The sequence below is a fragment of the Dromiciops gliroides genome, chromosome 1 (assembly GCF_019393635.1).
Source record: "Dromiciops gliroides isolate mDroGli1 chromosome 1, mDroGli1.pri, whole genome shotgun sequence".
NCBI lineage: Eukaryota > Metazoa > Chordata > Mammalia > Microbiotheria > Microbiotheriidae > Dromiciops > Dromiciops gliroides.
The window spans coordinates 32,658,421-32,672,164 of record NC_057861.1 but is presented as its reverse complement, the minus strand read 5'-3'; the positions used below and the strand labels follow the sequence as shown (position 1 = coordinate 32,672,164).

At 35.7% G+C, this 13,744-nt stretch overlaps 1 protein-coding gene across 2 annotated transcripts in view; it reads left to right on the top strand.

Annotated features, from left to right (window-relative positions):
* The window catches only part of MPHOSPH9 (M-phase phosphoprotein 9), a 65,190-nt gene that overhangs the window by 2,992 nt on the left and 48,454 nt on the right, over positions 1 to 13,744 (top strand). For both annotated transcript variants that reach the window (XM_043981752.1, XM_043981746.1), the window contains exons 3-6: positions 2,718 to 2,877; positions 7,799 to 7,888; positions 8,124 to 8,662; positions 11,166 to 11,289. In XM_043981752.1, the coding sequence (XP_043837687.1) occupies positions 2,821 to 2,877; positions 7,799 to 7,888; positions 8,124 to 8,662; positions 11,166 to 11,289 (810 nt within the window). In that variant the 5' untranslated portion in view covers positions 2,718 to 2,820. The remainder of the gene's footprint in view (positions 1 to 2,717; positions 2,878 to 7,798; positions 7,889 to 8,123; positions 8,663 to 11,165; positions 11,290 to 13,744) is intronic.

The window sequence follows — 13,744 nt, the reverse complement described above, 5'->3', positions numbered from 1 at the left end:
TCAGTTAAACAGTTTATTTCAACAATTTATTAAGCATCTCAAACAATAGGTGTTATTTATTATATATATATTTGGATAGTACCCTAATTCACTCTAAATCATAACCTTTTGGGCTTTGAATTTTATAGTTTCTTAGTGATATTTATACAAGCAGGAACTATTTAGGTATAAATAACTACTTTATGCGTTATGTCAATCTAGTTTCCTCTCTCCACTTTCATATTGACCACTTTTTCAAGAGATATTTTAGGATCTTACTTTTATCTAGGCAACAGATAAATAGTAACTTGCTTTTCTGTCTGTGGTTTTACATAAGAGGTTTTTGTTTCCTGGTTTGTTTTTTTTTTTTAAATCACATTTTATTGAAGTCTTATGTTTCAGGTCTCTTCAGAGGTTATTTCCAAATTTTGATTTTAAAGTTACAGAATTGCTGGTTTGTATTTTGATAATACTTTTCCTATTCGGAACTACACTATTTAGGAATATCACTCATTTAGAATGCGGCTGAAATTCAAAGAAATGAAAAAGATCTTTGAACACCTAAAATAGGAATTACAGAGTCCACATACTTGACTCATAAGAGAGTTGGTAGCTCCTCATTTATTTATTTTATATAGAGTTCTGATCAACTTAGTCAAATCTTTATCAAATTAAAAGTCGAGAGAGAGGGTCCTCTGGCAGCTGAATTGATAGTATGAGGAGTGATGGTTATCCTGACATCAAGGGAAGGGGCATAAAACTGGGAAACACACACACAAACAAACCCGAAAAATACAGGAGATGTTTAATGTAGCATCAAGCAGTCTACATACCTCAGGACCCTAAGGATGTTAATCTGTTTACTATGTCAGAGCATAAATGAGGTAATGTATGTAAAATGTTTTAGAAATCATAAAAGGCCTGCAATACACACCAACTGTATGCCACATTTGTTCATAATGATTTTTGACTCTGAGGCTTCAAGAAAAGTTTAAATTCAGTTAGTTTGGAAAGGTGGGAATTGTGAAACATTTTGGAGAGATTTCTACATAACATGACTAAAATAAATATTTTGATGCTTAAAGGATATGAGCCCTCAGCTTCCTGGAAAACTTGATTATCCAGAATACCTCATTTCCCAAGGGCTTATGATAACTGAGGTTTTAGTCTATTTGTCATGTTGAAAAACATATCTAACATATAACATAGCTTGTACACTTTAAAATACAATAAATGTATTGATTGTTTAGTTTTTTAAAAAATTAATACTTAAAACCTTGCTATAACATGCTACGTACTTTTATATGACAATTTCAAACAAATCTGATGCTCGGTATGGTGGGCTGCTGATTGATTTTGTTGATGTGGATACTCTCTCATTCTGGAGGTTTACATGGCAACTTCCCCATGTCATCTTGTATAATATTTGGCCACATCTTTCCATAAATCATCTACAGAGGTTCTGACCTATGAGTTTGAGACCTTTAATTTTTGACTATATGTGTGTATATGTATATGCATATGTAAACATACCCATTGTGGATGCATATATACGCACACTACATATATGTGTATATTTACACATATATAGTAAAAAAAAAGATTTAAAAATATCTACTTTGTGAGGGATATTTGTTCATCTGTTGTCCCTTATTCTTGTTCATGACTGACCATTTCCTTTTCTGGTTATACATGTATTTGAAAAATATCTCTTTTGTTGTAGCCAAGCTAGTTTACTCTTATGTAGTAGCTTTCCATGTTCCTTTTAGATTTATACTTTTTATTCTTTCGAGGTCATCATATACACAGCCATATAGTGTCATGTGGAGAACGTTGGTCTTGAAGGGATGGTGTTTTGAAAAACTTGAAGAGGCTGTCTTCATTGACAGTACTGTGTGAGATTTCTCAAAGCCAATCCAGCCTAATCTCTTACTGGAATTCTGGGGTCCAGCTCCTTTTCTAACTGTAGTGTCAGTTCATGGTATACACACACACATTGATTAACTAACTTGACTGGTTCCCCTTTGATAGCTTTTGACTGTCTAGGTTTGAGCAATATGTATTTTTCATCCACTCTGTTTTTTGCAGTGTGGATAATAAAACAGATAATCTTTTGGATTACTGTAGCCTTCACTGAGGGAGGCTTTGTAGTGTTCTGCAGCTTGACCAATGCAATTAAACATCTGAAGCAAGTTATCGATTATTTTGGACTGTAGTACTAGATTTAAAAAGAGGTTTTGTGCTAAAATAAGTGGGCTAAATATTTTTGTTTATACTATTATTTTGCTTAGCACATCCATTCATAGATAATAGAAAGATAAATTTCATTCCAATGTTTATTAAACTACATTAGTGAATTCCAGTTAGTAAGGTTTTTACTGTAATTCTAAAGGATGTTTTGTAGTATAAGTTTAGTAATCATTGGTGAAAAGATTGGTGTGAGAAACTGCAAGTTTTGACTTACAGTTGCATTAATTTTTTTTGTTTGTTTTGTTCTTTTTTATTTTTAGGAAAGCTGACACTTTTGAGGAAATATTTGGGTTTTGTTTTTTAAAATAAAAAGTTATCGGTAGTATTTCTTCCTCTTTTATTCTTTTGTATAGATTTTTAGCAAATGAGATCCCATTAAGTAGAATTAAATACTGTGGTTTTGTGCAGCTTTGCTTAATCTGAACTAGTGAATTATTCAGCAGTTCCGTAGAATGAAGAAAACCTTTGCATTATTTATGTTTCCACAGAAGCAGAAACAATCTCCTCCTTAGTGCAAATGGGTTGTCCTCTTTCTCAGGGAAGACCAGCATCTCTGTAATTCAAAGTGCAGTTGAAGTCCTAACCTCTTTTATGCAAGATCTACAAAACTGTGGCAAGGCGGATTCTGAAATCTGGAGGAAGTGTGAGGTAGTTATAGAGGGTTCTATAGAATTCTTCATAGAGAAGAGAAAAATTTTACTTCATAGCTTTATTAATCCTTCCTTCCTTCCTTCCTTCCTTCCTTCCTTCCTTCCTTCCTTCCTTCCTTCCTTCCTTCCTTCCTTCCTTCCTTCCTTCCTTCCTTCCTTCCTTCCTCTCTTTATCCATATCTTTCTCTCCCTCTCTCTGTAATTTGTTAGATTATAGGATGAAAGATAACTGAAATGCTTGTCTTTGCAATGTCACGATAAGTAGATGTAGTTTGTTCTTGTACTGAGTTTGTACTTGTACAATATCTTTCTGCAGAGCAGCTTAAAAGCTCTTAAAATTTTAACAAATTTAATAATCTAATTTTAAAAAATCATGGATGTACATACCTCATATTTTAATTACTTGGAAAAAAAAGACCCAAAGCCTGCTCTAAAGTAAAATTTTCAAAAATGACTATAAACCAAAGTTTCTATTTAGTACCATATCACATTTACCTATGTTCTTTTTCAGTTTTTCATATTATTGAATATTTATTCTTTAGAATGCAATTACATGTGAACTTTTCATACATAATAATAGTGGTCTTAGTTTATTTGTATATTGAAATTTTTTCTCAAAATACTCTTCATTATTGGTTGGAATTGATGACATAAATCATAGTAAAGGTTTCACTATAGCATTTGTTAGAATTGGATTCTTCATTTTTGTCAAAACAATAGGTTTGCTTTAAAACACTAATGAGCATTGTAAAATTATCTTGTTATGTTTAGTACTGTATTGAATAAAAGCAAATTCATGTTTCATGTAGAAGACCTCACACAGCAAATTCTTATTATAATGAAAAGAGTAGTTAAAATGTGGGTTAAATTGAAAGATCCATGAAAGCCATCACTTAGTTGTATTATAATCGAAGTTTTGTCATTGAGACACGTTATAAAGTTTAAAAATCAATAGCTTTCAAAATTTTTATATATGGATAATAGGAATTTTTTGTTTATGTTTTTCCTTGAGTTCAAATTCAGTCTCAGACACTTTCTAGCTATGTGACTCTGGGCAAGTCTTAACCTCTGTTTGCCTTAGTTTCCTTATCTGCAAAATAGGGATCGTAATAGCATCTACCTTCCCTGGATAGGTCAGGATCAAATGAGAATAAAAATTTAAAAGTGCTTTGCACAGAGCCTGGCATGCAGTAAACTCTATGTAAATGTTAGCTCTTTTTTTTGTTACATTGTCCTTATCAACCCTAAATTTATGATCCTTTCATATTCTTTTTCACCTATTTGAGTGAGGATTTGAGAGTGTAGTTAATATTTCTATTCCTTTTGTGCAAATACTTGATATAAAGTATAAAGAGCATTTTTTTCATTTGAGCAGTGTATGACACAAAAGATCTTCAATAAGAGATAAATCTAGTTCAGAGTTAAATAGCTGAGAATTAAGTATAATTTGAGAGTACTAAGTTGTTGTGCATATTGTGCAAATGGATATAAAATTGAAATAATGTTAAGATTTATCAGAAATAAATGAAATGATAGGCCTTTTAAGACATTTTTAAGAATAACCAATATTATATTTCTATTTTATCATTTAATTATTTTCACCTCTTAACATGCTTTTAATAACCAGTTTTGCATAAAATATTGAATAGAGAATACATCTCCACTTCATGTACCTCTGAGATCTTTCATAGCTAGTAAAGCCTGATTTGGAAGAACAATGATCTTTTCAATAATCTATGTCCCCAGGTGATAAAAGGATAATAAAATATAGCACCATAGCCAGTGTACACAAATCATTTCGGTTTGTATGTACTATAATAATAATAACAACAACAATAATAATACACCATCATCAACAACAACAATAATAATCTGGCATTTATATAGTGCTTTCAAGTTTGCAGAATACTTTACAAAGGTACTTTATCTCAATTAAGCTAATGTTCTACAGGTATTATCCCCATTTTATAAGTGAAGAAACTAGGCCTAGAAAGATGAAATGACTTACTCATGGATGTTCAGTCAGTTGGTCACCAAGCATTTATTAAGTGCCTACTATGTACCAGGCACTATGACACGTGCTGAGGGATACAAAGAAAGGCAAAACTACTTCTTTCTTTCTCTCTCTCTCTCTCTCTCTCTCTCTCTCTCTCTCTCTCTCTCTTTCTCTCTCTCTTTTTTTTGGTGAGGCATTTGGGGTTAAATGACTTGCCCAGGGTCACGCATCTAGTAAGTGTCAGGTGCCTGAGGCCGCATTTGAACTCAGGTCCTCCTAACTCCAGGGCCAGTACTTTATCCACTGCACCACCTAGCTGCTCCACTACTTCTTTCTCTTGAGGAATTCCCATATCGATGGGGCAGATAACTTATATGTAGAAGATTTCTACAGAGTGGCTAAAAGGTCCTCAAGGAGGGATTTGAAGCCAGGTCCTCCCTATTCTTATATCAGCATTGCCATTTGTGCTTACTGCTTAACTTAATTCATGCTCCCAGGCCTCAGCAAAATCTTGTTGTTTTGATTGAGTTTAAAATTCACTATATTTCAGTAAACATTAATTCATTTTGGTTTTTCATTTGTAGAAACTTTGAACATCTTTTTGCATTACATTAACCCCTTTTTATTGTCATATAGTCTATATGTCTCTTCCCTGTTTGAATTACACATTAGATTTTAGTCTAGTTTTTAAAAGCAGGGTTTAATTTATTTTAACATACTTTGTTCCAAAGTTACTTGGTTTAGGAGAAATGCAGAATATCACTTAAATAATATTTTACTTTTCTGTGAGATATCTTCCCATCTCATGTTTTACTGTCAATTTAACTTATAAGTTAGAAAAATTATTTCTTTCAAACTGGGGAAGAAGAGGAGAAGTGGGAAAGAAGCTTTTGACCAAAGTTATCCTTAAAGATTGGTTCACTAATACACAACTAAAAAAAGGTGAAACTTATGATTTAATTTTGTCCTTGATTTTCTTAATATGTCATTGTTATTAATTGATTTAGTAAATTAAATTATTCTTACCTTGAGGTATACTCAGCCTTGATAAGATCACATCTACAGTGTAGCGTTCTGTTTTATTTGATATTTTCTTCCATTTTGACTTATATTATTTCTCAGGGCTATATTGCATAGAACTAAAATACGTGATAATATATTTAGATTTGTTGAAACTATAGCAATCTTTTTTTTTTTTTTTTTTTGGTTGCAGGGCAATGAGGGTTAAGTGACTTGCCCAGAGTCACACAGCTAGTAAGTGTCTAGTGTCTGAGGCTGGATTTGAACTCAGGTCCTCCTGAATTCAAGGCCAGTGCTTTATCCACTGCGCCACCTAGCTGCCCCAAAGCTATAGCAATCTTTTTTTTTTTAATTAAAAAAAATTTTTTTATAGCAATCTTAATGTTGGAAAAATGAGTTGCTTTGGAACATAGACTATGCAGACAACTTAATTTTTCATTTTTTGATTTTCAACATTTTCTGCTGTGGACATAATCATTTAAGGGTTTGCCCCTGCTATAACAAAAGGTGATTGGGGGCAGCTAGGTGGCGCAGTCTATAAAGCACCAGCCCTGGATTCAGGAAGACCTGAGTTTAAATCCGGCCTTAGACACTTACACTAGCTGTGTGACCCTGGGCAAGGCACTTAAGCCTCATTGTCCCACCAAAAAAAAAAGGTGATGGAATGAATTCTAGGGAGATGTGAAGCTCCATGAGGCAGAAACCATTCAAAAATTTATTTCATTGTAGCTTTTGTAACTTGAACATAGTAGGTGTTTACGAAGGGTTTGTTGGGGGCAGCTAGGTAGTAGCTCAGTGGATAAAGCACCGGCTACGGAGTCAGGAAGACCCCAGTTCAAATCTGGCCTCAGACACTTGACACTTACTTGCTGTGTGATCCTGGGCAAGTCACTTAACCCTCATTGTCCCTCCCTCCCACCAAAGAAGGGTTTGTTGAGTTCAGTGGAAAGATCTAAAGGAAACTGCAAGTGAGTTACCTATCATTGTGCCTCAGGACCATGTATGGCAGGGATTACATTGCAGAAGGTCTATGAATGTGGTTGGGGGAGAAAAAACACCCACATCTTTATTATGACCAACATCTGGATTCCCTTAGAATTCTATGCATTTAAGAATATTTAAGATATTCTGAGAAGAGGTCCATAGTTTTCACCATCCTGCCAAAGGAGATCTACAGTTAGGATCCCCTGATAGGGAATTGCTTTTTTATCTCTGTTATTACTTGTTTTACTTAAAACAAATTCTGTAGGATCATGTCAACTTCAGAATACATTTTTGAGTAATTATTCACAGTATAGAAGAAGAATTTGGGTTTTTGGTATAGGGTTTCTTTCACTAGGAACAGTGGTGTTTGTTCAAAAATCATTAACTCTTGGGGCAGCTAGGTGGCGCAGTGGATAGAGCACTGGCCCTGGAGTCAGGAGTACCTGAGTTCAAATCCAGCCTCAGACACTTAACACTTACTAGCTGTGTGACCCTGGGCAAGTCACTTAACCCCAATTGCCTCACTTAAAAAAAAAAAAGACTAAAAATCATTAACTCTTTGATATGGGTGGGGTGAGGACAATGAAGCTTGAGGAAAACTTTTCAAGCCAAAGTATTATTAAGAACCTCTGATAATCAAAGAGCCAACAGAAACGGAACATTTCAAATGGTAATGAAGGTCATTTTGAAGAGATTCTTCTTAGTCATTTTATCCAAACTCTAGTCAAAGTGTTATAATAGCTTTGAAGGTTTCCTGTATTCAGTCATCTTTATTTTTTAGAAATCCTTTATTGCAGCTTATTCAATTATGACATATTTTGTTTAGAAACGTTTCCATTACCGTAGCCTTGTATTGTGCTGTCAGATGACTAAGACAAAGTTTTCTCTTTTGTATCATTCTTTTTACAAAATTTACTAGGCTAAGTGGTTGCAACTATTCAGTCTGGTGGAGCAACAGCGACAGCAGCAGATCGTTGCGCAGCAAGAACAGTTCAGTAACCAAATCAAAGTGAGAACCTGTTTGCATGTTCAGCTCTCCTTTGCCTCTCTGCTGTCCCCCTGAACTACACTGATGTATATAATGTATAGTATGTCAATAAATGAGGGTTCTAGAATAACGATTTCAGCTAGATCATAGTTCATCACAATTTGTAAAACTATATGAATGTCGTCACCAGTTCAGATGGCATTGTTTCATGTTCTTTCTTATTTTCCTTACATATTTTCCTGCACTTTATTTTCAGCATATTGAGGAAGAGATAAGAAATTTAGTTGAGCTACAGAAGAGTAATGCTTCATGGCCTTCCAATGACAGACATCCCTCTGACAAACTGACAAGCAATTTTTCTACATTAGAAAGTCAAATGGGGTTGTGTTCTGAAAGCTGTGAAAGAAATGAGTACGTTGTCAATTATCCTAAACTTAAAGAAACTGAAATTCGGCCAAAAGCATTTTCTTCACATCAAGACAGCATTATGGATAGTATTTCAATGAACAATGGTGGTTATAGTAATTTTTTTATCTCAGAACGAAATCCTTTCAAACCTAAAGACTCGAAAGAATTCAAGGAACACAAAGACATTTCCAAAGGCAAACATATGACCCCTATGTCCCCAAAGGATTCATTTGTAAGTGATGTCACGAACAAGAGCCTCTGTATCCAGACTACAGAAGAGTATGCCTCAGCACTCAAAGAGGACAGCTCTGTTTTTCCTGGTGAATATGAACATAATTTTACCAGTGAAAATCAGATTTCTGAAGCACATTGTGGAAAATCAAACAGGTGAGTGATCAGTTTTCATGCTTTGAAACCATCCTGTTGTTAGTTTAATAAGTTGAGGGTAATTTATAAATACTTTCAGTTGGAATATTGCTAAAAGAGTGACAACTAGATACCTGAAATAGTTATTAGATAGGGCCTTTCAAAGTAGATATGCTAGGGGCAGACACTTGACACTTATTAGCTGTGTGACCCTGGGCAAGTCACTTAACCCTCATCGGCTCCCCTCCCCCCCAAAAAAAGTAGATATGCTAGTTGGTAGATTATAGGTAATGTCAAAGTGAATCAGTCAGATTGTTTTAATGCTTCAAAGAGTTGTGATTTCATGGCTGTGGTTGCTCCCTCCTGAGATGCAGATGGTAATCTCTTTAATGTTTAGGGTTAGATGGTCTTGGAGGATTGTGGCCAGAAAAATTCATCACATTGATGCCAGTTTGGGCAGGAACCCCTCTGCCTAGCTAAGACTGCTTTCTAGAAGGCATAAATATGGAGGGACAGACAGACCGACATATATGCCATGTACATAATGCCCTGTCTACAGCTTGGTGGATAGGATTTTCCAGATCCAGTTCTTTGTGCCTTGCTGGCATAGCCTCTGAGAACCCAGGATCACTTCCATGTCACTAGTAGACATCTGAGTAGGACTCTTTAGCAGATGTGATCAGTCAAATTACCCAGAGGTATCTCTAGCATCTGGTTAGAGCTAACATAGTGAGTGGCACATGGTAAATCTTTAATAAATTCTTGTTAACTGATTAAATACTTTTTTTTAATGCACCTGATAAAATCTGAATTCCTTTAAGTTTATGTTAGATTGGTACAGGTTGTATTGTCAATATAAGAATAACTAGAGAGTTCCTATTATATTCTCCAATAATTTGACACCATTAAAAACATTTCTGCATTTTTTTCAACAGTGGAATTTTGTTATGCATATATTTAAAGTAGAGAAATGTTTTATACGTGTACCCTCTTTTATATATTTGGTGTATTAACAAAATGTATGTAACTATAATTTTAATTACATATCCCTTTCTCCAGGGAGTTCATTATTTAATAAAGGAATTTTGTGGTGAACCTATTTTGCAAGACAAATACCCTTTTGAAAAATATGAAATTGCTGCCCAATTTATCTTTGTAAAGCTCATTTTATATATGTATATATAATATATATACATATACATTTCAAATACATATGTGTATGTATATAGATATATTTACATTTCACTTTGGACACATTGTGAGAAATAATTCTTAATAATCAGTATCTTGGGGGACCCAGTGATCTCCCTCTTTCTCAAGCCCTTTCTCCCTCTGCTCAAAGGCAATGTCTCCTTGAGAAATCTCATCAAATCTCATCTAGGTCAAACCCAACCCAAAGGAAGCTAACAAAAGGAGCCTTAGGTTGAGACAGATTCTTTTGTCTAGATAAGCTGAAGGACTTTGCTGGTGGGATTTAGCCTGCACAAACCAGTTCTAGGTGGGAACCACTGTACCACCCGCCTCAATGTATACCCTGACTTCATTTTTTACTTTTTTGGGGGGGAGCAATGAGGGTTAAGTGATTTGCCCAGGGTCACACAGCTAGTAAGTGTCAAGTGTCTGAGGCTGGATTTGAACTCAGGTACTCCTGAATCCAGGGCTGGTGCTTTATCCAGTGTGCCCCCAGCTGCCTGCCCCCCCCATTTCATTTTAATATAACCTACCTCCAAATGATGCTGACCAATTATATTTGTTGTGTGATGGCCCTCTTACAATGGGAAAGGTATATGAACCAGCCCCAACCACGAGGAAGGGGTCTTTGATCTGAGAGAGATGGCCATAGGTCTCATTTTATTAATAAAGTGATTAAATTACCCAAATACCATGTCTCATTTTTAATTGTTACCAAATCATATGATTTGCTTAATTTGCACAGACCCTTTCTGATGGTTAGTATAATAACCCTTTTTTGTTTTTGTTTTGTTTTTGTTTTGTTTTGTTTTTTTTGATGGGGCAATGAGGGTTAAGTGACTTGCCCAAGGTCTCACAGCTAGTTAAGTGTGAAGTGTCTGAGGCCGGATTTGAACTCAGGTCCTCCTGAATCCAAGGCCAGTGGTTTATCTGCAGCACCATCCAGCTGCCCTTAGTATAATAATCTTAACGACCTTATTGGGCAGTGACAAAATGTATCTTCATCTGAACTCAAACATTAGACTGCATGGGTCAATTAGTCATGTGTATTCTGTGGCCAGAAAAATGCATAGTCTTCATTAGCCAATGTGCTTTATGCTAAGGGAGAATAAGCGGAAAGCTTACAGGGTAGATAAATACAAGTTGCCATCACCACCGTTGGGGAAAAGCTGAGCTCAAAGAGGTGTCCTTCCGCTCGCTGGCCCTTGCTCTCTCTTTCCCCCCTTTCCCCCCCCCTCACCCCTCTCTGTACTTCCAGAAGGTCAAGGCTCTTTTTTTTTCTGTGTGAGATGGCATATAAAGGGACTAACTTTTGTTTTCTACTTTTTAATAGCAAATCTTTAACATCATGGGCACAAAAATTGAAACAAAATCAGCCGAAGAGAGTACACACCGAAGAGGGATATATCCCATCTGTTCAAGGAAATGAACAAAGGAAAAAAGCAACAATTGAGAATGTAGGTGATAACTTCAAGCTGGAACATTTCTACACTAATAATTATATTGGGATAGTGCTGTGTGATCATTATTTCTATTTGTTTTTATCCTATTTTATTGTTAATTTGCTCCACTGACAAGCAGTTCTTCTGGGCTCTGTTTGTAAAGATTGAAAATAATGAGTTGCTATAAACATTTGTTCTGTAGGAGGCTGCCAGTAAAAACTAGGGAGTGAAGATATTATTTTTAAAAATCATTTTTAAAGGCACTGTCACTCCATGTGTTGGAAGTGTTGATGTCTAACAATATACTAATCCATTTAGACTTGAGTAAAAAAATTTTACTGGCAGGTGTATTTATTTAGTTGGTACATTAAAAATAGATCATTTTGTTAAATAATTTAAAATTAGTATGTAAGCAAGTTTATCAAAATTTTGGAAATACTGAAATAGTTGTCTAAAATATGAATTTAATTTATCCGTCCCTATTTTTTGCTATAACTCTGTTGAAGGGTAGCTAATAAATCCTAAGACTTAGACATTTTTTTTTAGTGAGGCAATTGGGGTTAAGTGACTTGCCCAGGGTCACACAGCTAGTAAGTGTTAAGTGTCTGAGGCCAGATTTGAACTCAGGTACTCCTGACTCCAGGGCCGGTGCTCTATCCACTGTGCCACCTAGCTGCCCCAAAATCTTTATTGAGTTTTTTGTTTGTTTGTTTTTTGTTTTTGCAGGGCAATGAGGGTTAAGTGACTTGTCCAGAGTCACACAGCTAGTAAGCATCAAGTGTCTGAGGCTGGATTTGAACTTGGGTCCTCCTGAATCCAGGGCCGGTGCTTTATCCACTGTACCACCTAGCTACCCCAGGCCAGGCTTAGACATTTTAAAGTACCTTTTCAGTTAATGTTCCTTGGGCCCTGTTGTCACACTTACCTTGGCATTTGGCTGTCTTTGTATCTCATTTAAGTGGTAAAAATAAATAAAAGTTCTTTTTGGCATCTTTTAGTGTAGTACATATAAATTGCAAAGTCCTGTCTTTTTATAAATTTTAGAGAAATTCTATAGTTGTATTCACATTACATATCTCTCCTTTGCCATCCCTAAGAGCGCTTTCCATACAGTTTTTGTAACAACCTACCAGGAAGCAGGAATCAAAGATGCTGTTCACTCAGCCTTCATAAATAAGGCACTATTTACTCTCTTGTAATTTTTCTTGTCTTCTTGATTTCTTAACATTCTTCCAACCTTTTCTAGATTTTTTTAAGGAATGAAAGTTAATAGTGTAGAAAGCTACATTAACCTAACATCAACTCTCTTTTTTGAGGTAAGACAAAGTGATGTATATTCAGAAAAATCTGTTAATACATTGGTGGTTCCAATATAACTTTACATGATACTGCATTTTGCATAATCTGAAGGGAATTTAAAATTAGACTGATTGAATAATAGCCAGATTGAGAGAACAGCCAAAAAAATGCTCTTTCAGTCACTTTAGTAGTTTCCTTTCTTCTACCTAACTCCAGCTTTTGTTGGAGAACTTTCTACTTCTGATAAACTTTTAAAACATAAACCTTTTTTTTCTTGTTTGCAGTTCAACTGAGTAACTAAACTTTCTTGTGGTTTGTTTTTTGCTGAATTGTTGTTGTTGTTGTTTGTCCTTTGTTCTCAAAGAGGACCATGATATCAGAGTGATGTCATGACTTAGTGAATTGGATTTAAGCGAGGGAGGGCTGTGCGAGGGCGCTAACCTCACTCTCTCCTCCTGAGCCATCTTATAGATCATGATGATGACTGGAGATGGCCCTAGATGTTTAAAGCAATTGGGGTTAAGTGACTTGCTCAGGGTCAACACAGATAGTGTCTGAGGTGAGATTTGAACTCAGATTCTCCCAACTTCAGGGCCAGTGCTCTATCTACTGTGCCACCTAGCTGCCCCTCTTGCTGAGTATATATCATAGCTGTACTCTGGTCTAATGTTCTTTTGGTTTTGTGGAATGTAGATGAGACCAGCTTCAAAAGGATGAGGAGTCAGTTACTTACCGAGGGTCATGCCAGATCAGACCCATGAGTCATGTGGCCAGATTCTGACTTTTTGGGGAGCCCCAAGAAAATTAACATGAGCTTTCACTGAGGGAAGGATTGAATGTTTGAAGCACTTGGGTATGGACAAGGGATTAGTCTTGTTCTGCTTGGCCCAGAGAGTAGAACTAGGAATAAAGTGTAGACAGTGCAGTTTGGACTTGGTATATGAAAATACTTAATACTTACTTGTGGTTAAAAGTGGCCAGAAGTAGAATGAACCTGCTTCTCCAGGGAATGGATTCCCTCTGCCTGGGGATGACCCTAAGGGGCTTGGGAGCAATGTTGTCAAAGGCTTCTTTGTGAGATAGGAGCTGGCCTAGATCAGAAGTGTCAGACTCCATGCCCACAGGTAGGAACCAGACTAAAATGTCATCGGGAAATATTTAACAAAATATA